Source organism: Neophocaena asiaeorientalis, unplaced genomic scaffold (assembly GCF_003031525.2).
Source record: "Neophocaena asiaeorientalis asiaeorientalis breed wild unplaced genomic scaffold, Neophocaena_asiaeorientalis_V1.1 scaffold331, whole genome shotgun sequence".
NCBI lineage: Eukaryota > Metazoa > Chordata > Mammalia > Artiodactyla > Phocoenidae > Neophocaena > Neophocaena asiaeorientalis.
In genome coordinates this window covers 692888-716589 of record NW_020172138.1, presented here as the reverse complement: position 1 = coordinate 716589, position 23702 = coordinate 692888, and the positions used below count along the sequence as shown (strand labels likewise).

Genomic DNA, 23702 nt, shown 5'->3' with positions numbered 1-23702 from the left:
CAAGGATTTTAAGGCAGCCAATTGCTTTAATGAGCAATTATGAATATACTTAAATGAAAAATATCAATAGCAGGCTGAACAAGAAAATAGAAAGTCTCATCAAAGAAATAGAAGATAAAAGAACCAAATGGAAATTTCAGAACTGAGAAATACCATAACTGAAATAAAAAGCTCAGTGAATGGGCACAACAGCAGAAAGGTAAGAACAGAGGAAAGAATTAGTGAAACAGAAGACAGAACAATAGAAATTATCCAGTCTGAACAACAGAGAGAAAACAGTCTGAAAAAGAAAAGTGAACCAAACCTCAGGGACCTATGGGACAATAACAAAAGATCCAAAATTTGTGTCATCAGAGTCCTAGAAGAAGAGAGGATGTGTGAAGCTAAAAAAAAATTCAAAGAAGAAATAGCTAAAGATTCCCAAATTTGGCAAGAGACATTAAGCCTACAGACTTAAGAAGCTGAGAAAACCCCAAATGGGATAAGCTCAAAGAAATCCATTTCAAGATACATCATAATTAAACATAACACTGTCTAATGTGGTCTAATGTGTCTAGAAGTTTGAAAAGGAAATATTGAAGATAATTATATTACAGACAGGGGATGGTAAGGAGACGTTAGCAGTTCACTCAAACTGGTGAGATAACATCAGTAAACTGTGGTAAGTTATACATATAACGCAATACCTAGAGCAACCACTTAAACTATACAAAGAGATATACTCAAAAACAAATGGAATTCTAAAAAATGTTCAGGTAACCTACAGGATGGCAAAAAAATTAAAAAGAAAAACAGAATAGAAAACAAAAAATAAAATGGCAGAATGAAGACTTAACAACAATAATTACACTAAATGTAAGTGGTCTAAATACACCAATTAAATGACAAAGGCTGGCAAAGTGGATTAAAAAACAAGATCCAACTATGTGCTGTCTACAATTCACTTCAAACAGAACAATAAAGACAGGATGAAAATAAAAGTATGGAAAAAGATATACCATGCAGGGACTTTCCTGCTGGTCCAGTGGGTAAGACTTCACCTTCCAATGCAGGGGGTGTGGGTTCGATCCCTGGTCAGGGAGCTAAGATCCCACATGCCTCGCGGCCAAAAAACCAAAACATAAAATAGAAGCAATATTGTAACAAATTCGATAAGGACTTAAAAAATGATCCACATCAAAAAAATCTTGAAAAAAATAGATATATCGTGCAAACTTTAATCAAAGGAAAGCAGGTGTGGCTCTATCAATATCAGATAAAGTAGAATTCAAAGCAAAAAAAATTACCAAAGATAGACAGTAACATTATATATGATAAATAGGTTGGTTCACCAAAAAAAAAAAGAAGCAATACCAAATGGATATGCACCAAATAACAGAACTACAAAATATGTGTAGCAAAAACTAATAGGACTGAAAGGAGAAAGACAAATCCTAAATTATAGTAAGAGACTTTAACAATCCATCTCTCAAAAATTGAAACAACTAGACAGAAAATCAGAAAGAATATAGAAGAACTCAAAAACATTATCAACCAACCCAATCTAGTTGACATTTATACTCAATAACAGCAAAATACACATTTCCTTTCAAGGGCCTATGGAACATATACCAAGACAGACCATATCCTGTGCCATCAAAACAAACCTCAACAAAATTTTAAAAACTGAAGTCATACAGTGTGTTTTTTGACCACAATGGAATCAAACTAGAAATCAACAACAAAAGATAATAGTAAAACTCCAAATACTTGGAAGCAAAATAGCACACTTCTAAATACTGCATGGGTCAAAAATGAAAATACAACCTATCAAAATTTGCTAAATCAGTGCCAAGAGGGAAATGTATAGCATTAAAAGCATACATCTGAAAAGAGAAAAGTCTCAAATCAACAATCTAAGCTCTCACCCAAAGAACCCAGAGAAAGAGCAAAATAAACCCAGTGTAAACAGAAGGAAGGAAATAATAAAGACAAGAGCAAAAATAAATAAAATTGAAAACAGAATAGTGAAAATCAATGAAACAGAGTTGGCACTTTGAAAACACTTCAATGAAACTGACAAACCTTCAGCAAGATTCGCAAAGAAAAATGGAAAAAAAGAGAGACAGAGGCTACGCAAACTACTAATATCAAGAATGAAACAGGGGATATCACCACAGGCCCTGCAAACATCTAAAGAATCAGGGAACACCACGAACAGCTCTATACATTTGACAACTTAGAAGAAGAAATGGTCCACCTGAATCCCCAGGCTGGTGTGAGGCCTAAGAGGATGGGGGGGCGGGGTGTGCAAGCAACACCCCTGCAATGCAACATGGTGCATGTAGCAGGTGTGCCAGGAGCCTGCTGCCATCACTGTCAAATAGGAAAGCCCTTCACCACTGACTGGGTCCTGGTCACAAGGGCTCTATACCCTATGAGTGCATCCATTAATTCACCCAACATGAAATAAGTCATTGAATAGCCCTATAATTATTAAGGAAATTTAATCCATAATTTTTAAACTCCCAGAAAAGAAATCTCCAGGCCCAGATGATTTCACTGGAGAAATCTACCAAACGCTTAAAGAAGAATTAACACCAATTCTATACAATCACTTCCAGAAAACAGAAGAGGGAATACTTCCAAATTCATTTCATGAAGCTAGCATTACTCTGATAACAAAACCAGACAAAGACAGTACAAATAAGGAAAACTTCAGACCAATATCTCTCATGAATATAGACATATAAATTCCTAAGAAAATATTAGCAAATACAATTCAGCAATATATAAAGAATTATATACTATGACCAGATGAGGCTTATTCCAGGGATGCAAGGATGGTTCAAAATTTGAAAATCAATCACTTGTAATCCACCAAAAATTGATGCAGGAAAAAAGCATCTGACAAAAGCCGAAACAAATTTATTATAAAAATTCTCAGAAAACAGAAATAAAGGAGAACTTCCTTAGTTTGATAAAGAATATTTACAAAAAACCTACAGTTAACCTTTTACCGGTGGCAAATATGGCAAAGTAGGAAGACCCTGAGAACCTCCCCCAACAGGCACACCAAAATTAAACTATTTACCAGAGTGACTATCAATGAGAACAACCTGATGACTAGCAGAAAATATTTCCCACAATTAAAGTTATAAAGAAGGAACTGCAATGAAACAGATATAGGAGGGGCAGACACCCAGTACAGTCAAGACCTATACCCCCAGGGTAGGCAACCCACAAACAGGAATTAGGTAAAATGAGGTGACAGAGGATCATGTTCCAATAGAAGGAACAAGATAAAAACCCCACAAGAACTAAGTGAAGTGGTGATAGACAATCCACCTGATAAAGAGTTCAAGGTAATGCTCAAAAGATGATCAAAGAACTCTGGAGAAACCTGGATGAGCATAAAGAGAAGTTTAACAAAGACTTAGAAAATATAAAGAAGAACCAAACAGAGATGAAATACAATAACTGAACTGAAAAATACACTAGAAGAAATCAATAGTAGATTAAATGATACAGAGGAACAAATCAGCTAGCTGAAAGACAGAGAGGTAGAAATCACTGAAGCTGAACACAGAAAAAGAATAAAAAGAAATGAGGACAGTTTAAGTGGCCTGTAGGACAACATTCACATTATAAGAATCCCAGAAGGAGAACAAAGAGAGAAAGGCATAGAGAACATGCTTGAAGACATAAAAGCTGAAAATTTCCCTAACCTGGGAAACAGAAATCCAGGTCCAGGAAGCAGAGAGAGTCCCAAATAGGATCAAACCAAAGAGGGACCATATCAAGACACATTATAATTAAAATGGCAAAAATTAAATATAAAGAGAATATTAAAAACAGCAAGGGAAGAGCATCAACTTATGTACAAGGGAACTCCCATAAGGCTATCAGCTGACTTTTCAGCAGAAACTCTGAAAGCCAAAGGGTACAATATATTTAAAGTGATAAAAGGGAAAAACCTAAAATCAAGAATACTCCACCTGTGTAAAATAATCTGAAAAAATATACAGATATAAAAATGAATCATTTTGCTGTATAGCTGAAACTAACAAGGTATCATATATCAACTATACTTCAATAATCAAAAAAGAAGAAATCCTGATATCAGACAGCAGCTAATGAAAGGCCAGAATACTTCATGGTCCACCCAAAAGAAGAGAAAGGCAACAGGGATGGCCAGGGACAGATCAAGACACTCCTGGACTGGAACGTGGTGGGAAGGAAGACACCCTGTAGGGACAGTGAGGATAGAGAGGGTCAAGGAGAAAGCTGGAGCCCAAAGGATGCTTCCCACCATCCTGGCTACATCATTCCCTTCTTACTGAGATACAACTCACATACCATGCAATTCACCCACTTAAGTTTAATGTACCATTCAATGGTTTTTAGTATATTCAGAGTTGTGTAACCATTACCACAGTCAATGTTAAAACATTTTCATCAACTTAGAAAGAGACCCTGTATCCTTCAGTTATTACCCCAATCCCCTCTTCCCCACCTTACTCCCAGTCCTAGGCAATCACTACTCTACTTTCTATCCATATAGATGTGGCTGTCCTGGACATTTCACATAAAATGAATTATACAATATGTTGGAAAAAAAAAAGAATACTTTATCTGGCAAGGTTTTCATTCAGATTTGATGGAGAGATCAAAAGTTTTATAGACAGCAAAAGCTAAAAGCATTCAGCACCACCAAGCCAGTTTTGCAAGAAATGTCAAAGGAAATTCTCTAAGCAAAAAAGAAAAGGCCACAACTAGAAACATGAAAATTATGAAAAGAAGAAGCTCATTGATAAAGACAATTATACAGTAAAGGTAGTAAATCAACCATGTACAAAGCTAGTAGGAAGATTAATAGAAAAAAATAGTAAAATCATCTATATCTGCAATAAGTAGTTAAGGGATATACAAAACAAAAAGATATAAAATATGATGTCAAAAAAACAGTAACTGTAGGGGGAGGGGAGTTAAAATGTGTTTGAAATTCGGAGACCAGCAACTTAAAAATAATCACACATACATAAAGATTGCTATATGTAAATCTCATGATAACCACAAATCAAAAATCTATAATAGATACACACACAAAAAAGAGAAAGGAATCCAAACATAACACTAAAGATAGTCACCAAATCACAAGGGAAGAGAACAAAAGAAAAGAAAGGAACAATAAAGAACTGCAAAAATAACCCCCAAACAACTAACAAAATCACAATAAGTACATATCTATCAATAACTACTTTAAATGTAAATGGACTAAACATTCCAATTAAAAGACATAGAGTGGTTGAATGGATACAAAAACAAGACCCGTATATATACTGCCTATAGGAAACTCACTTCAGATCTAAAGACACACAGACTGAAAGTGAGGGAATGAAAAAAGGTACTCCGTGCAAATGTAAATGAAAAGAAAGCTGGGATAGCAATACTTATATCAGACAAAATAGACTTTAAAACAAAAACTGTAATAAGAGACAACAAAGGACATTATATAAAGATAAAGGGATAGATCCAACAAGGAGATAATTCAATTGTAAATATGTAAGCACTGACACATTTGGAGAATTTAAAGTAAGAAATTGACAGTAACACAATAATAGTTGGGTACTTAACACCCCATCAATGGATACATCATCCAGACAGAAAATCAATAAGGAAACACTGGTCAGATGGACTTAATAGATACATAGAGAACATTCCATCCAAAAGCAGCAGAAAACACATTCTTTTCAACTGCACATGGACAATTCTACAGGCCACAAAACAAATCTCAAAAATTTAGAAGACTGAAATCCTATCAAGCATCTTCTCTGATCACAATGGTATGAGACTAGAAATCAACTACAAGAAAAAAAATGCAAAAAACACAAACATGTAGAGGCTAAACAATATGCTACTAAACAAACAATGAGTCACTGAAGAAATCAAAGAAATAAAAAAATACCTAGAGACAGATGAAAATAGAAACACAATGATCCAAAATCTATGGGATGCAGCAAAAACAATTCCAAGAGGGAAGTTTACAGTGATACAAACCTACCTCAGAAAACAAGAAAAAATCTGAAATAAACAATAACCTTTAACCTAAAGGAACTAGAAAAAAAACAAAATTCAAAGTTAGGACAAGGAAATAAATAATAAAGATCAGAGCACAAATAAATGAAATAGAGACTAAAATGCAATAGAAAAGATCAATGTAATTAAGAGCTAGTTCGTTGAAAAGATAAACAAAATTGATGAACCTTTAGCCAGACTCACAAAGAAAAAAGAAAGCCCAAATAAAATCAGAAATGAAAGAGGACAAGTTACAACTGACACCACAGAAATACAAAGGACCACATAAGACTACAAGGAACAATTATATGGCAATAAGATAGACAACATAGAAAAAATGGATAAAACCCTAGAAGTGTAGTCTCCCAAGACCAAAACAGGAATAAATAGAAAATACGAATAGATCAATTAACCAGTAATGAAATTAAATCAGTAATAAAAGAGCTCCCAACAAACGAAAGTCCAGGACCAGACAGCTTCACAGGTGAATTCTACCAAACATTTAAAGAAGAGTTAACACCTATCCTTCCTAAACTATCCCAAAAAATTGAAGAGGCACACTCAGAAACTCATTCTATGAGGCCAGCATCACCTTGATATCAGAATCAGAAAAAGATACCACAAAAAAACAAAAAAAATTACAGGCCAATATTCTTGACAGTCATAGATGCAAAAATCCTCAAAAAAATATTAGCAAACAGAATCCAATGATACATTAAAGGATCATACACCATGATTAAGTGGGATTAATCTCAGGGATACAAGGATAGCTCAATATCCACAAATTAATCAACATGATACAACACATTAACAAATGAAAGAATAAAAAATCATTTGATCATCTCAGTTGATGCAGAGAAAACTTTGGACAAAATTCAATATCCATTTATGATAAAAACTCTCAACAAAGTGTCCATTGGTGGAATATACCTTAATATAATGAATGACATATATGGCAAGCCCACAGCTAACACCATACTCAGTGGTGAAAAGCTGAAAGCATTTTCTCTAAGATCAGGAAAACATGACTAGGATGCCCACTCTTGCCATTTTTATTCATCATAGTATTGAAAGTCTTAGCCCCAGCAATCAGACAAGAAATAAAAGAAATCCAAATTGGAAAAGAAGAAGTAAAACCATCACTGTTTTCAGATGACATGATACTATCCATAGAAAATCCTAAAGATGCCACCGAAAAACTACTAGAACTCATCAATGAATTTGGTAAAATTGCAGGATACAAAATTAACATACAGAAATCTGTTACATTTCCATACAGTAACAACTATCAGAAAGAGAAATTAAGAAAACTATCCCATTTACAATCACATCAAAAAGAATACCTAGGAATAAATCTAACTAAGGAGGTGAAAGACCTATATTTATGGGACTTCCCTGGTGGTCCAGTGGTCAAGACTCTACGCGTCCACTGCAAGGGGCATGGATTCAATCCCTGGTCAGGGAACTAAGATCCTGCATGTGCATAGTGCAGCCAACAAAAAAAAAAAAAAAAAAAAAAAAAAAAAAGACCTATACTTAGAAAACTTAAAAAACTGATAAAAGAAATTGAAGATGACACAAACAGATGGAAAGATATACTGTGCTCATGGATTGGAAGAATACTTTTAAAATGATCATACTACTCAAGGCACTCTACAGATTCAAAGCAATTCCTATCAAAATACCAATGGCGTTTTCCACAGAACTAGAATAATTCTAAAATTTGTATGGAAAAACAAAGGACCCCAAATAGCCAAAACAATCTTGAGAAAGAACAACAAAACAAGCTCCCTGACCTCAAACTATACTACAAAGCTACAGTGATCAAAACAGTATGGTACTGGCACAACAGACACATAGATCAATGGTACAAATAGAGAGACCATAAATGAACCCCACCATCTGAACAATTAATCTACAATAAAAAGAGGCAAGAATATACAATGGAGAAAAGATAGCCTCTTTAACAGATGGTGTTGGGAGAACTGGACATCTACACACAAAAGAATCAAACTAGACTACTTCTGGAAGAAAACAATGCCAGTGCCCTCTTTTACATTGGTCTGAGCAATATTTTTTAGATATGTCTCCTAAGGCAAGGGAAAAAGCAAAAATAAAGAAATGGGACTACATCAAACTGAAAAGCTTTTGCATAGCAAAGGAAATTATCAAGAAAACAAAAAGGCTGCCTACTAAATGGGAGAAGATATTTGCTAACAATATATCAGATAAGGGGTTAATATCCAAAATATACAAAGAACTCATACAGCTCAACATAAAAACAAAACAAAACAACCGGATTAAAAAATGGATCCTAATAAGACATTTTACCAAAGAAGACATAGAGATGGTCAACATGCACATGAAAAGGTGCTCAGCATAACTAATCAACAGGGAAATGCAAATCAAAATCACAATCAGATATCACCTCACACCTGTTAGAATGGCTATTAACAAAAAGACAATAAGCAGTAAGTGTTGCAAGGATGTGGAGAAAAGGAAATTGTAGTACACCGTTGGTAGGAATGTAAGTTGGTGCAGCCACTATGGAAAACAGTAAGGAGAGTCCTCTATAAATTAAAAACAGAACTACCATACAATCCAGCAATTCCATACCTGGGTATTTATATGAGAATACGGAAACACTAATTCAAAAAAAATACGTACCTCAAAAAAATGTATGTTCGTTTCAGCATTATTTACAATAGCCAAGATATGGAAGCAACCTAAGTGCCTAACAACAGATGAATGGATAAAGAAGATGTAGTGTCACACACACACACACACAAATGGAATATTACTTGGCCATAAAAAAGAATGAAATCTTGCCATTTGCGACGACTAAGATGGACCTAGACAGTATTATGCGAAGTGAAATAAGTTAGACAGAGAAAGACAAATAGTGTATGATTTCACTTATATGTAGAATCTAAAAAACAAAACAAACGAACAAACAAAACAGAAACAAAGTCATATATGCAGAGAACAAACAGGTGGTTGCCAGAGGGAAGAGCGGATGGGGAATTAAAAAAAAGGTAATGATGTGAGGTAATGAATGCTTGACTGTGATGATCATTTCATAATGTATATTTATATGAAATCATCACATTGGACACCTTAAATATATAAAGTTTCTGTCAATTACACCTCAATAAAGCTGAAAAAGGATTTTTTTTTAATTCTTAAAAAAGCAAAAAACACCTTATACTTAACAGTACAATACTGAATACAGTCCCCCAATATCAAGACCAAGGTAAGGATATCTACTCTCACCACTCTTATTCAACACAAACGCTGGAAGTTCTAGTCAGTGCCATAAGGCAAGAAAAGGAAACCAAAGGTAAACAGACTGTCTCTATTTGTAGATGACATGACTGTCTACATAGAAAAATCCCATGAAATCTATAAAAACACTCCTAGAACTAATAAGAAGGTTCAGCAAGGTCACAGAATATAAACAAACATACAAAAATCAACTGTATCTCAATATACTAGCAATAAGCACAATAAATTAAAAATATAATATCACTTACAATGAAATGTTTAGGTACAAATCCACAAAAACATATATAAGACTTGTACGTTGAAACTACACAATGCTGATGAAAAAAATCAAAGATCTAAATAAATGGAGAGACATACCATGTTCACAGATTGGAAGACTCAACGTAAAAAAAGATGTCCATTCTCCCCAAATTGATATATAGGTTTATTGAAAGTCCTATTAAAATCTTAGCAAGACTTTTTGTAGATACGAACAAGATATTTCTAGAATTTATATTGAAAGGCAAAGGAACTAGAATAGCTGAAACAATTTTAAAAAAAGACAAGTGAGAGTGGGAGGAATTATTCTACCAGAGAACCCAGAAATTGGCCCACAAAAACATACCCAAATTATTTCTGATAAAAATACAAAAACAGGGCTTCCCTGGTGGCGCAGTGGTTGGGAGTCTGCCTGCCGATGCAGGGGACACGGGTTCGTGCCCCAGTCCAGGAGGATCCCACATGCCGCGGAGCGGCTGGGCCCGTCGGTCATGGCCGCTGGGCCTGTGCGTCCGGGGCCTGTGCTCTGCAGCAGGAGAGGCCACAGCAGTGAGAGGCCCACGTACCGAAAAAAAAAAAAAAAAAAAAAAAACTATAAAAATACAAAACTAATTTATTTAAGGATAGACTTTTCAAGAAATGGTGCAGTTACCACTGGACATCCATAAGCAAATAAATGAACTTTGACCTAAAACTCACCTTATACCAAAATTAACTCAAAAATGGTTCATGACCTTAAATGTAAAATGTAAACGATAAAACTGGAAAAAAAAAAAAAAAGGAGAAAATCTTTGCACCCTAGGGTTAGACAAAGAATTCTTACACATAAAAGGAAAAATTGATAAATTGGGCTTCATCAAATTTTAAAACTTTGCTCTGCAAAAGCCCATGTGAAAATGATGAAAAAACAAGCTACAAACTAGCATAAGATATCTGTAAATGACATACCCAATTAGGGATTCATATCTAGAATTTATAAAGAACTCTTAAAACTCTATAGTAAAAAAGAACAAACAATCCAATTAGAAAATGGACAAAAGTCATGAATACACATTTCACTGAAGATAAGGATGGCAAATAAGCATATGAAAAATGTTCAACATCATTAACCACTAGGGAAATGCAAATTAAAACCACACACCTATCAGAATGGCTAAAATTAAAAAGTAGTGAAAATACCAAGTGCTGCTTAGGATATGGAGAAACTGGATCACTCAAACATTGCTAGTGGGAATGTAAACTGGTGCAACTACTCTGGAAAAGTTTGGCAGTTTCTTAAAGAAAGTAAGCATGCAACTAACCACGTGCCCTGCAACTGCATTCCTAGGCATTTACCCCAGAGAAATGAAAACGATGTTTGCACAAAAACCTGTACACCAATGTTTATAGCAGTTTTATTTACAAAAGCCAAAAACTGGAAACAATCCAGATGTCCTTCAACAAGTGAACAGTTAAACTGTGGAACAACCATACATGGAATACTACTTAGCAATAAAAAAGAACAACCTATTGATACGTGCAACAACCTGGGTGAAGCTCCAGAGAACTGTGCTGAGTGAAAAAAGCCAATTCCAAAAGGTTGTATATTGTATGATTCTATTTATATAACATTCTTGAAATGATGAAATAACAGAAATGGAGAACAGATTAGCGTTTGCCTGTGATTAATGAGGTCAGAAGGAGAGGCACCTAGATATGGCTTTAAAGGGCAACATGGAGGATCCTTGTAGTGATGGAAATATTCAACTTGACTGAATCAATCTTATCCTGGTTGTGATACTGTACTATAGTTTTGGAAGATGTTACAATTAGAGGAAACTGGTAAAGGATACACATACAGACTACCTCTGTATTACTTCTTACAACAGAATGTGAATCTACAATCTCAAAATAAAAATTTAATTAAAAAAAATCAACCCAGCCTCAGTTGCTACAACATCGTTTACATAGTTACAACTTAAAGGGTCTAACCTCTTTTAAAGGTATGACAGAGAAACTGTGAGATTTATTATTTTTTTCCTAATCTCTGTTTTGAAAATGCTAAATAAGAAGAATTTTATACAGTTGAGTCTCGCTGACTTAGCACACGGAAGTATCTGAACTTCTTTGAAGAAAGAGAACAGGAGTATGCATTTACATCTTGTCCCAGGACATTTTATTTACTTATTTAGAACTTAAACTACTTCCCATAAGAGATTATCATACCTTGGCACCATATAAATCTGAGTTCTTCATTAAAAATTCTGCTGATGTTCGTACTGTGACTCCTGTAGTTTCACACTGCAAAACACAGTTTTCCAATGTAGTCTTGCCACGGTGAATAACTATGATGAAAACATGCAATCAAATACTTTAAGTAATGTGTCTTTTCCAATAGTAGAAATGGCCTAGAGCTGATATTAGATACAGTCTAAATATTTCTCATTTAAACTCTGTTACTGGAATTATGAATTCATAATTTATAAAACAATGACTATTTTGAGTTATTTTCTATTGATAAAATCTAAAAGCAGCATTCTTAAAAAAGAATGACTTGCCCTCAGAAATGCAAAATCAAGTTAAAAAACACTTCTCATTACAAAAAAAATATCAGAAAGTAACTTTCATGACTATCTTAGAAGAGAGAAGAAAAGGAGGCCCAATTCAAAATAAGGGATACAAATCCCAGGAAATAAATACTATCACAATGTGAAGATAGCTGGTTTGAGTCCAGGGCTAAATCAAATACAAAGAACACAGACCACAATACTAGAATGTTTTAAAAGAAAAAAAATGATCACACAGAAACAAATATTAAACTAACAAATTTTCAAGAATACATTGAACTATTTTTCACTTTAGAGTAAGCTTCCTCAGTTGTCAAGCTATGTACATAAATAATTAATCCGCCTTGCATACTACTCAAGAGTGGTATTTTATTAAATTCTATCTTCCAGGGAAAGTACAGTTTTCCTTCAAAGTCTGGAACAAATAATAAATGAAATATTCAGATATTTACTTAAGATTCCTTCCACAGCATCATGCTGAACAAATTTTATGCTTGAGATTTTAATATCCGCACCCGTACAATCCACAAAAGTGTCTCCTTTGCCTCTCTTTTCTATCACAATATCATCTGGTAGACCATATCCTAAGGAAAAGAGCAAGAACATTTAAGATAGGTGAGGGGAAATGTCTAAACACAAAATTTCTATGATAGATTCCTCTATTTCAAATGACTCCAAATGATATCTGAGACCAGTTAATCCAGTTACATTTAAATAAAATCTAATTATCTCTCCACATATCTTGCTTAATTTTTACAAAGGTGTACAATTTTTAATAATAACTCCTCAATTTGCTTGCATATGAGGAAGACTACCCCCTATCAACCATCTCATACCAGTTTCAGCACTAAAGTCACTTACAAAACTGCTATTAAAAAAAACTAACAGAATGGCCATCATCAAAAAATCTATAAACAATAAATGCTGGAGAGGGTGTGGAGAAAAATGAACACTCTTGCACTGCTGGTGGGAATGTAAATTGATACAGCCACTATGGAGAACAGTATGGAAGTTCCTTAAAAAACTAAAAATAGAACTACCATATGACCTAGCAATCCCATTACTGGGCATATACCCTGAGAAAACCATAATTCAAAGAGTCATGTACCGCAATGTTCATTGCAGCACTATTTACAATAGCCAGGACATGGAAGCAACCTAAGTGTCCACTGACAGATGAATGGATAAAGATGTGGCACATATATATAATGGACTATTACTCAGCCATAAAAAGAAATGAAATTGAGTCATTTGTAGTGAGGTGTATGGACCTAGAGTCTGTCATACAGAGTGAAGTAAGTCAGAAAGAGAAAAACAAATATGGATGCTAACACATATATATGGAATCTAAAAAAAAAAAACAAAGCTTCTGAAGAACCCAGGGGCAGGACAGAAATAAAGATGCAGACATAGAGGATGGACTTGAGGACATGGGGAGGAGGGGGAAGGGTAAGCTGGGACCAAGTGAGAGAGTGGCATGGACATATATACACTACCAAATGTAAAATCGATAGTTAGTGGGAAACAGCTGCATAGCACAGAGACATCAGCTCGGTGCTTTGTGACCACCTAGAGGGGTGGGACAGGGAGGGTGGGAGGGAGATGCAAGAGGGAGGAGATATGGGGATATATGTATACATATAGCTGATCCACTTTGTTATAAAGCAGAAACTAACACACCATTGTAGAGCAATTATACTCCAATAAAGATATTAAAAAATAATAATAAATAAATAAGTTTAAAAAAATAGTAATAATCTAAGTACTCACAGCTGGGTCAGAGGGCTTTGATGCCACATCTTCTTTATCCATTCATCCGATGATGGGCACTTAGGTTGTTTCCATGTCCTGGCTATTGTAAATAGAGCTGCAATGAACATTTTGGTACATGACTCTTCTTGAATTATGGTTTTCTCAGGGTATATGCCCAGTAGTGGGATCTACAAATCTTAATCAAACGAATAATACAGGTCAGACCTCTGAATGGGTTTATGAAAAACTGGAGTATCAGAAAACTAGAAAACCCTGCCTGACTTTTATCATAAAACAGAATCACATAGACAAAGCTTTAAGAAATAACTCTCACTGTCTAAAGTTGAGTCTTTGCTTGAGTAAATGAAAGCAGTGACAACATTAAACAGGCAAAGTCACTAAAGTTTTCTACACTTGAAGAGTACAGACAAGCCTTTGGGGACACTAGAGAATGCAAGAGGACTCCACACACAGGAATGCTACCAGTGGTGGATTCTGGATGATTAGATTGTGAGTAAATTTCTTTCCCGATTCTTTTTTTTTTTTTTAATTTATATATTTATTTTTGGCTGCATTGGGTCTTCATTGCTGCGCATGGGCTTTCTCTAGTTGAGGCGAGCGGGGTCTACTCTTCGTTGTGGTGCACGGGCTTCTCACTGCGGTGGCCTCTCTTGTTGAAGAGCACGGGCTGTAGGTGCGTGGGCTTCAGTAGTTGCGGCACACGGGCTCAGTAGCTGTGGCTTGCAGGCCCTAGAGCGCAGGCTCAGTAGTTGTGGTGCATGGTCTCAGTTGCTCCATGGTATGTGGGATCTTCCCGGACCAGGGATTGAACTCATGTCCCCTGCATTGGCAGGCGGATTCTTAACCACTGTACCACCAGGAAAGTCCTTCCCTGATTCTTTTTATGTGTCTACCTGTACTTTGCACATTTTTATAATAGCTATGGCTTTCTATCATGTGAAAAATTAAAAATATAAAAAGGATGGCCATATTACATTATATAAACAAGTTATTACATAAACAAGTTACATAATCTTAGCAGTTTAAAACACAAAGCCCTCGCCTAACTGAATGGATTTTCTAAACAAGAAAGAAAAATCCTATTATAGTACTGTTAACACCCTGCAAATAGCAGATACTCGATATATATCTCTTGTTGTAAGTGTCAGCTATAGATCAGAAAAGCTATCAGATAAGCTTTAATCTTACTCGTGAACAAGTACTCCATATATTCAGACTAGAGATATCATCTGATTCCCCAAATTCTCAGAAATGCCCTCTGTTCATAAATTTACAGTCATTCTTACACTTAACTATCAGAATTCTATGTTTATTTATGACATGTTGGCAATCACATTATAATTTCCTCAACAATCTAGGAAGAATGCTTATCCACCATATAATCTGTAATAGCAATGCTGTCTGCACTATGCCAAAAAAATGAAGTGTTTTTATTGCAGTGCTTTATCCTGCAGATGTTTATAAACACACATCTATTATATATCAAATACTGGAGAGGAAAAAGAACAAAAATTACACACATAAAACAAAAAAGGGGATGAGGTGGTGTACTAGTGAACAGCAGGAAATTAAATTCCCAGCCTTGCTTCCATTAAGAACTCTCGAAAAGAAAAAATTAAAGAACATAGCTTAAGCAGTTTGTGAACAGCTGCTCCAGTCCCAAAATGATATATGATTTTTTGCATGACAAGCTTTATTGCTAACTTGAAGCTCTTCTGGTAAATAGTTGAACAGGTGCATCTAAATTTGACACGCTATGCAAATACAAAGGACCAAGGTGAACTACTGTAAAGTAACCTAAATTTAGGAATCACTCTAAATGTACAATAAGATTTCAACTCCTAAAAAGTTATTTTTAGGACTTCCCTGGTGGTGCAGTGGTTAAGAATCCGCCTGCCAATGCAGGGGACATGGGCTTGATCCCTGGTCTGGGAAGATCCCACATGCCACGGAGCAATTAAGCCCGAGCGCCACAACTACTGAGGCTGAGCTCTGGAGTTCACGAGCCACAACTACTGAGCACACCTACCACAACTGTTGAAGCCCATGCGCCTAGAGTCCGTGCTGCACAAGAGAAGCCACTGCAATGAGAAGCCCTCGCACGGCAACGAAGAGTAGCCCCCGCTCACCACAACTAGAGAAAGCCCGCGCCCAGCAACGAAGACCCAACACGCAGCCAAAAATTAAATAAATAAATAAAGTTATTTTTAAAAGACTCTTTCAACATTAATGTTCTCAAAAGTACACTTTAGAATTTGTGACATTCAACAAGCTTTTAAAGAATTAAGATAAAGATTTTGCATCTAATTTCAAGTTGTACCTATACCTTTCACAAAAGTAAGCTAAATTAAAAAAAAAAAAAAGCACCAATATGTCCACAACATATATGAAATAAGAGGAAGCAACAAATTAAAAAATATTGCTTGGAATATTTTTTTTAATTCTAATAATGAATTTCCTTTTCACCAACCACCTATAATCTGGAATTATACTTCTTCCTAATGGTCTTTTTTTCTCTATGTTTTTGTCTTCCCAACATTTATAATGCCACAAAGAATCACACCTCATGTTGCTCAAACACTGAGTCAATAACCTGTACACTCCAAAAACCCTTAATGTTTCAAGGCAACTCATTTGAAATCAAATAGGTCGAAATCAAATTCTTGGAGCTTCAACAAGACCAGTGATTTACTGTTATCTTAAGCGTATCATGCACGAGAGTTTGGTTGTATGATCTTCCATACTCACCTTCTAACTCAATGGAGTCAGCGATGGAGAACGTACCATGTACCACGTAACGGCCAGGACAAACAATAACAGTGTCGCCCTCATAGCAGGCATTTATAGCAGACAACGGATCACTATGGAACTAGAAAACAACAACAACATATTGCAAATATATACCCCTCAAATGCAACCTGAGTATTACTCCAGGTGCCTTCATGTTTCATTTTCAAAAGGGAGCCAAAACTGCGTATGTAGGTATCTCCCTTGCTACTGCACTGAGCTCAGTGCCTCCTTTGCTACTGCACTGAGCTCAGTGCATGGTTGATAACTGACTAATACTGCAGAAAGGCGGTGCTCTCACTGCTTTCCATTTCACAGAAAACCAGCTCTGGGAAACTCCTAAAGACTGTTTGTAGAATTCAGGAAAGCCTGGGGTGAATCTGAAGAAAAAAAAGCCACCTGGAGCAAGAAACTCTCCTTTTACCTGAATTTCTATTTCTTCCTTACAAGGCTCTGGACAAAGCTTATCCCTGACCAGGGACTGCAGCAGACCAGTCGTCATGGTGGAGGAGACCACATGGGTGACCTTCTGGCCACTGGGACGGATGCCTTTTGCTTGTATATTAGAATTCTTCTGATAACCAAACACATATCTTAAAGAAACCAAACAGACCTGTCAGTTCTCAGTAACATAGCTGGTTAGAAAAGATGCCAACTAGTTGGGAAGAACAAAGATACACATACCTCAACAAAGGATTCTCAATGAGTTTTAGCTTTTGTTTCAACTGTTCAATCTCTGAATACAATTTTAACCCTTCCACCATGGAGATGTTTTCCTGCTCAGAATCAGAGTTACAATTTGACAAACTGCTTCTCAGATTTAAAAATTTCCTGTAACTCTCCTCACATTGAGTCAACAGATTTTGATAGTCAACAATAAGTCCTGAAGGAACTCGGTCTTCAAGAATGTCATAATGCCTGAAAGTTTAAAAGCAAATTGAAACCCACTGCCTTTCAGACACATTTTCCCATCATTAAGACACCCATTCAGTCCTCAAAGACCCCATAAGAAAAGTGTTTCATAGTATGTAACTCAGGAACATGTTAAGTCTTACTGAGTAGGTGAAAGCTATTGAAAGCTTTAAGGACCACTTCATTAAGGTCACTAACTTTTCTCTTTTGAGGAGTTGCTATTTTTTTTTTCCTTAGATCCAAGTATTTGTGTTTTTGAAACACTGAGAGTTCATGTTGCACAATTTGTAATCATTACTTAACAAGAAATTATTTTCTCATATATTAGATTCAAAATCTTAATAAGTGGGTGGCAGAGGGCAACCTGGAGGTAGGAGTGGTGAGGATAGTATCCCAAGTAGTTTCATAACAATGTTTAAGATTACCACATTTATAGGATCAAAAATTTTAAATGATTCAAATCATCTAGTCCTTCCCTATACTTATTTATTTTTAATTTAGTTTAGTTTTTTTTTTTAATTTATTTGGCTGCATCAGGTCTTAGTTGAGGCACACGGGATCTTCGTTGCGGTATGTGGGATCTTTTGTTGCAGTGCATGGGCCTTTCGTTGCAGTGCGCAGGCTTCTCTCTATTTGTGGCGCAGGGGCTCTAGAGTGCGCGAGCTCAGTAGTTGCAGCACATGGGCTCTCTAGTTGTGGAACACGGGCTCCAGAGCGCGCGGGCTCAGTAGTTGTGGCACGCGGGCTCTCTAGCTGTGGCACATGGGCATGGTAGTTGTGGCACACTGGCTTAGTTGCCCCACGGTATGTGGGATCTTAGTTCCCCGACCAGGGATTGAAATCACATCCCCTGCATTAAAAGGCAGATTCTTAACCACTGGACTACCAGGGAAGTCCCCCTTCCCTGCATTTAAAGCACTATGGAGGGGACTTCCCTGATGGTTCAGTGGTTAAGACTCCACACTCCCAATGCAGGGGGCCCGGGTTTGATCCCTGGTCAGGGAACTAGACCCCACATGCCGCAACTAAGAGTTCGCATGCTGCAACTAAAGTTCTAACATGCCGCAACTAAGACCCAGTGCAGCCAAATAAATAAATAAAATATTAAATAAATAAATAAAGCACTATGGAGCAGAATTTGCTGAATATTCCCTCAGGAAGATTATTAGAGTATTTCAAAAACATAAGCCTTTGAGATTCTGAGAAAAAAATAAAGCTGTTATTACTAACCAGAGAGTGATTAAAACAAAATAACCTTGTATTGGACAACTGTGTTGGCACTTAAAGTTTATTATTAATTTATAAACCTTCTCAAATATATAGACAGAACAAAAAGTACTTCTAGATACAATAATTTATGAAGGTACAATCAAGTTAATGGATATGAAATTAATGGATCTGAAAGTAAACTACAATATTATTGTCATTACCTGTCATTTTAAAATAATTGCTTTATTTCTCAGTTAAAAGCATACTGACTTAGGCCAGAGCTTCTTAACCTTGGCTGCTTATTAGAATCACTGGGGAACTTTTAAAAATACAGATGATCAGGTCCCCATCCAGACCAATTAAATTAGTCTCTAAAAGTAGAGGGGTATTTTTTAAAGTTCCCTGGGAATTCTAATGTGCAGCCAAGGTTGAGTACGACTGCCTTAGATAATGTCTTCTTAACTTCGTCACGCTCTAAATAAGACCTAAACAAATTTACATCAAGTTACAGTGAACATTTAAATAGTATTTAAGATGAATAGAAAATATTTTTTCCACTTTTCAAGTAAATGAATTAGGTGAAGCTTGAAAAGCAAGGATTTTGTCTGCTTTGGTTAATCCATACTCATTTAAAGATATTCTAGAAATCCACTTTGCAAACAGGAAATTGGGGGCCCAACCACTGACTGCTTGATCAGATCTACTAAGTTACAAAGATTAAGACTCAAATTTTAAAATTAGTTTCTTAGCATTTCCAATATCCATGCCAATCAGCTTATTTCTTCTCATTATAGTGATACTTCATAGTCTGAAAGTAATGAACCAACATCTGCGTCTCAGACCCATAAGCTCTGAAGCAGAGTGTTTTGAATTAGAAAGGAAAAATATTTACTTCACAGTGCAAAATCAAGACAATATGGTTTGATTCCCTTTAACTCTTGCCTGTGAATAGCTCTACTCCTGTCTTAGCCTAGGGACCTTTTAAAGAGTCTGCCTATATTTGATAACATTCCAGTTTCCCCATCAAGTACCATAGTTTCTTCTCCATAACTGAAAACAATTCCTCCCTTATGCTTTCCCATCTGCCAGTGATGTATAAGATATGTATGTAAATCATTTCTTGTTGTTTGAACATGTAAGACTGTCAAATCGGAATACAGTTATTTTCCAAGTAAAGATCAAATTTGCCAGATACATGATATTCATCCACCATTACATTTCCCTTCAATCAAAACCAATCATTGCTCTTTAAAAGCAAGTATATCAAAACTAGAAAATATGCAAGCTTATTGAAATTCTGGCATTTTACTGAATACACTATGAGAAAACAGGAAATGCATAATGGAAAAATTGGAAAGGCTAAATAGAAATCACAGCCAATTTATGAAAAGCTGAAATCAGACATACATAATTCTAAACCAGGTAGAACCAACCTTAACCAGACTTCTCACGTATTTTTTACTTATGATTTACTGTTTAAATGAAGAGAAACTTACTAAATCAAATTGGTTATACAGAAATGTAAAGGGTTACTGCCTTATCTTATGTAACCAAATCATCTTTCACACAGGGAAAAAAATTACCTTCTACAATTTTTTTTTCTTTTTTTGGCCTGCAAGGTCTAATTTTATTCTTATTGCAGCACTGCGTATTAAATTACTATGCACAAGTACCAAAATGTTACCTGGTCTTATAGCACCATCTAGTGGAAGCCACATTTAACAAAGTCAGGGCAGGACAACTATTTGGGTTGCATGGTTAATTTGGGGTATTTTTATAATGGAAGGGTTTTTCCCTACCAAAATATGATAAGTCAGTAGAATGTATTTAGGTATTTTGGAAATTTTTATTCACCATCAATATTAACTATTTAGTATTTTCATCTATTTATCAAATAAGATTTAAGGAAAAGAACTTGACAAAACATCCTGAGGTAAGTCTGTTTAGCCTATGTTTTCCTGTAAGAACTTAAGAGTAAAGCCATGTCTTTAAAAGTACTCAAGAAAAAAAAAGTCTTCTATAATTCAATTAATTTCACTGTTCTTCAATTGTTTTTATTGAGTTTAGTAACGGGTTGTTTCTTTTTAACATATTAGCTCAATTAAGTTTTATTCAAATTTACAAGAGTGAGCTGTTAATTTACATGTTCTTGAATTCTCTGCTTTTAGATTCTAAAAACACTACAAGTAGGTTTATAAACACTAAAAGTAGGTTTCTCTGCACCTGTACAATTTTTATTTAATAACTTGTCAGTGGGTTATACTATTTGTATATCAGTCTGTTTCTATCTGTAGGAGTATATATACAGTATATACAAAACACAGGTGAAATTAAATCACAAATAGCTATTTTTTCCAACATGTACAAGGCCACTAATAAATACTTACAATCTCAATCGAGGTTCAACACATCTAACAAAATAATCATACTCATCCTCTTCTTCTTCATCCCAACTCCTCCAAATGTTCTGATAGAAAAACCTGGAAAGGAAATGAGTATCACTCAAATTCAATCACTGGCTTAAAATGTTAGGGTTTTGGAGGAATAAGAGTAAATCAAAACAAGTCTATCAAGTATGGTAGAGAAGATTGAATATTTGCTAGATTTGATAGTCATGGGTCACACATGAACTTCTTTGGATTGGCTAAAGAAGTTTTCTACACCACTGATTCTATTAGGACCTTCTTTTTATCAGATGAACTATTTATTGACCATCTGTAACTTGGTGGAAAGTAGTGCCATTTGTTAAGATAGAAAAGACTGGGAGAGAAACAAGTTTAGGGTTGAAAATAAAGAGTTCTGTTTTCACCATGTTCAGGTTGAGATGCCTATTTGAACTCCAAATGGATGATGTCAAGAGTGCAGATAAATATACAAGACCAGAGCTCAAGGAAAAGGTCAGGGCTAGAGACATAAATCTGGAAGTTGTCAGCATATTGATGGCATTAGAGCAATAGGTGAGATCATCCAGGGACATAAAATAAAGCAGTAGTTCTCAACCCTAGCTGCCCATTAGAGTCCCCTGGGAAGCTTTTAAAAATTGATTTTCAACCCTATTCCAGACCAATAAACCAGAATCTCTTGGGTGGAGGATGGGGGAGGGAGGGTGCAGGATCCATATTTTTTTTAAAGCTCCCCAAAGTGATTTAACAAATTTTTCATCATGGAAAATTTCAAACATATACAAGAGCAAACATGAAAACATGAATACCATGTATCCATCACCAGCTTCAACAATTATCAACTCACAGGCAATCTTATTTCACCTCTACTCCACCCACTTACTTCTCTGCTCTCCTACCCCCACCATCCTGACACTGGATCATTTTAAAGCAAATTTCTGACATATCATATCACTCATAAATTTTCAGTATGTGCCTCTAAAATAAATCTTTATACAAAAAAAGTTTTAATTCCTTAATAACCAAGTATCCAGTCAGTGTTCAGTTTTCCCTAATTATCTCTTTTGTTGTTGCTGTTGTTGTTTTACAGTTGGCTTGCTCATCAGGGTCCAAACAAGGGTCAGCCATTGAATTTAATTAAATCACTTTTACTCTATAGATTATCCATCCCTCTTTTTCACCTTGCAATTTATTTAATAGTTTCCTGCACTCTGAATTTTACTGATTGCTTCCCCATGGGGTCAGTTAACATGTCCTTCTGTTTCCTTTATTTCTAGTAAACTGATAGTAAGGACTAGGGACTTGATCGTCTTTAGGAAAGACTTTTTGGCAAGAATACTTCAAGGGAGGTATAATGTAGCTTCATCACCAAGCACATGATACCTGGTCATCTCTTTTGATGTTGAGCTTAAGAATGATCAGTGGATTCAGATATTGTCAGCCTGATTTATCTGCCACAAAGTTCCCTATCAGGTTTTCACCAATGGCTGTAGCAGCCATTGATGATCACTGCCTGAAACCTCTACTTTATTATGGGTTGCAAAATACTGATATTCTCATCTTATCACTCTTTCTTCATGTAGTAGTTGGAATACTCCTATAAAGAAAATTTCCAGGAGATTCTAATGTGCTTTCAAAGCTGACTAGAGAGAGAGAAGTGTAGATAGCCTAGGCCTGAGCCCTGGGTAACTTCAACATTCTAAAGTTTGAGCACGAGAGGAAAGAGCTGGCCAAGATTATTAAGAAAGCGAGCCCATGACACACTATCATAAAGTGGTGTCCCAGAAACTGGAAGAGAGTAGAGTATGTTAAGAAGGTGGGAATGATCAAATAATTAGAATGTGACCAAAAGGTGAAGGTAGGATGAGATCAGAGGAGTGACGACTGGATATGAGAATATGAGTGACCTTAAGCACAATTTCAATGGTACTGTAGGAGTAGAAGCATTAGTGGAACGCCAGGAAGTACAGACGATATAACTGTCAAAAAGTTGAAAAGGAAGGAGCAGTGAAAATGAAGCCATCTCTTAATTCTTATAGATTAGACTGTCATTCTCTTCACCCTCTAGAGTCCATCTCTCAAAAACAAACCAAAAAAAAACCAAACCTGAGCATGCCTTTACTCAACCAAAAAACTCTGCTGGCTCCTTGCTGTCCTCAGAACAAAGTCCAAATTCCTGAGCTTGGTGATATTACATGGACTCACAGTCCACCTCTAGAGCACCTCTCTTGCCTCAGAGGCCCTGTGCGCAAACTACCAATTTCACAAGCTCTTTCAAAGCCGCTGTGACATGCTGGTCAGACTGCCTTCCACCTTTTCCACCTGGTAAGCTTATATTTACACTTCATGACCCAGCTCAAATATCCTCACCAGTTCAGTACCAGGCATTCACATTTCATTCACATCTGCACCTCCTCCGGTGTTTATTCTCTCAATACAGAAACTTGGGAGTCAGCCTTGACTTCTTCCATAT

General features: G+C 35.8%; 1 protein-coding gene across 1 annotated transcript in view; it reads right to left on the bottom strand.

Annotated features, from left to right (window-relative positions):
- The window catches only part of SHCBP1 (SHC binding and spindle associated 1), a 37086-nt gene that overhangs the window by 5472 nt on the left and 7912 nt on the right, over nt 1-23702 (bottom strand). Inside the window, exons 5-10 of the mRNA XM_024752045.1 lie at nt 21215-21307; nt 17391-17624; nt 17131-17299; nt 16668-16788; nt 12599-12730; nt 11806-11924 (exon numbers count right to left, since the gene is read on the bottom strand). Coding sequence (XP_024607813.1) covers nt 11806-11924; nt 12599-12730; nt 16668-16788; nt 17131-17299; nt 17391-17624; nt 21215-21307 — 868 coding nt within the window. The remainder of the gene's footprint in view (nt 1-11805; nt 11925-12598; nt 12731-16667; nt 16789-17130; nt 17300-17390; nt 17625-21214; nt 21308-23702) is intronic.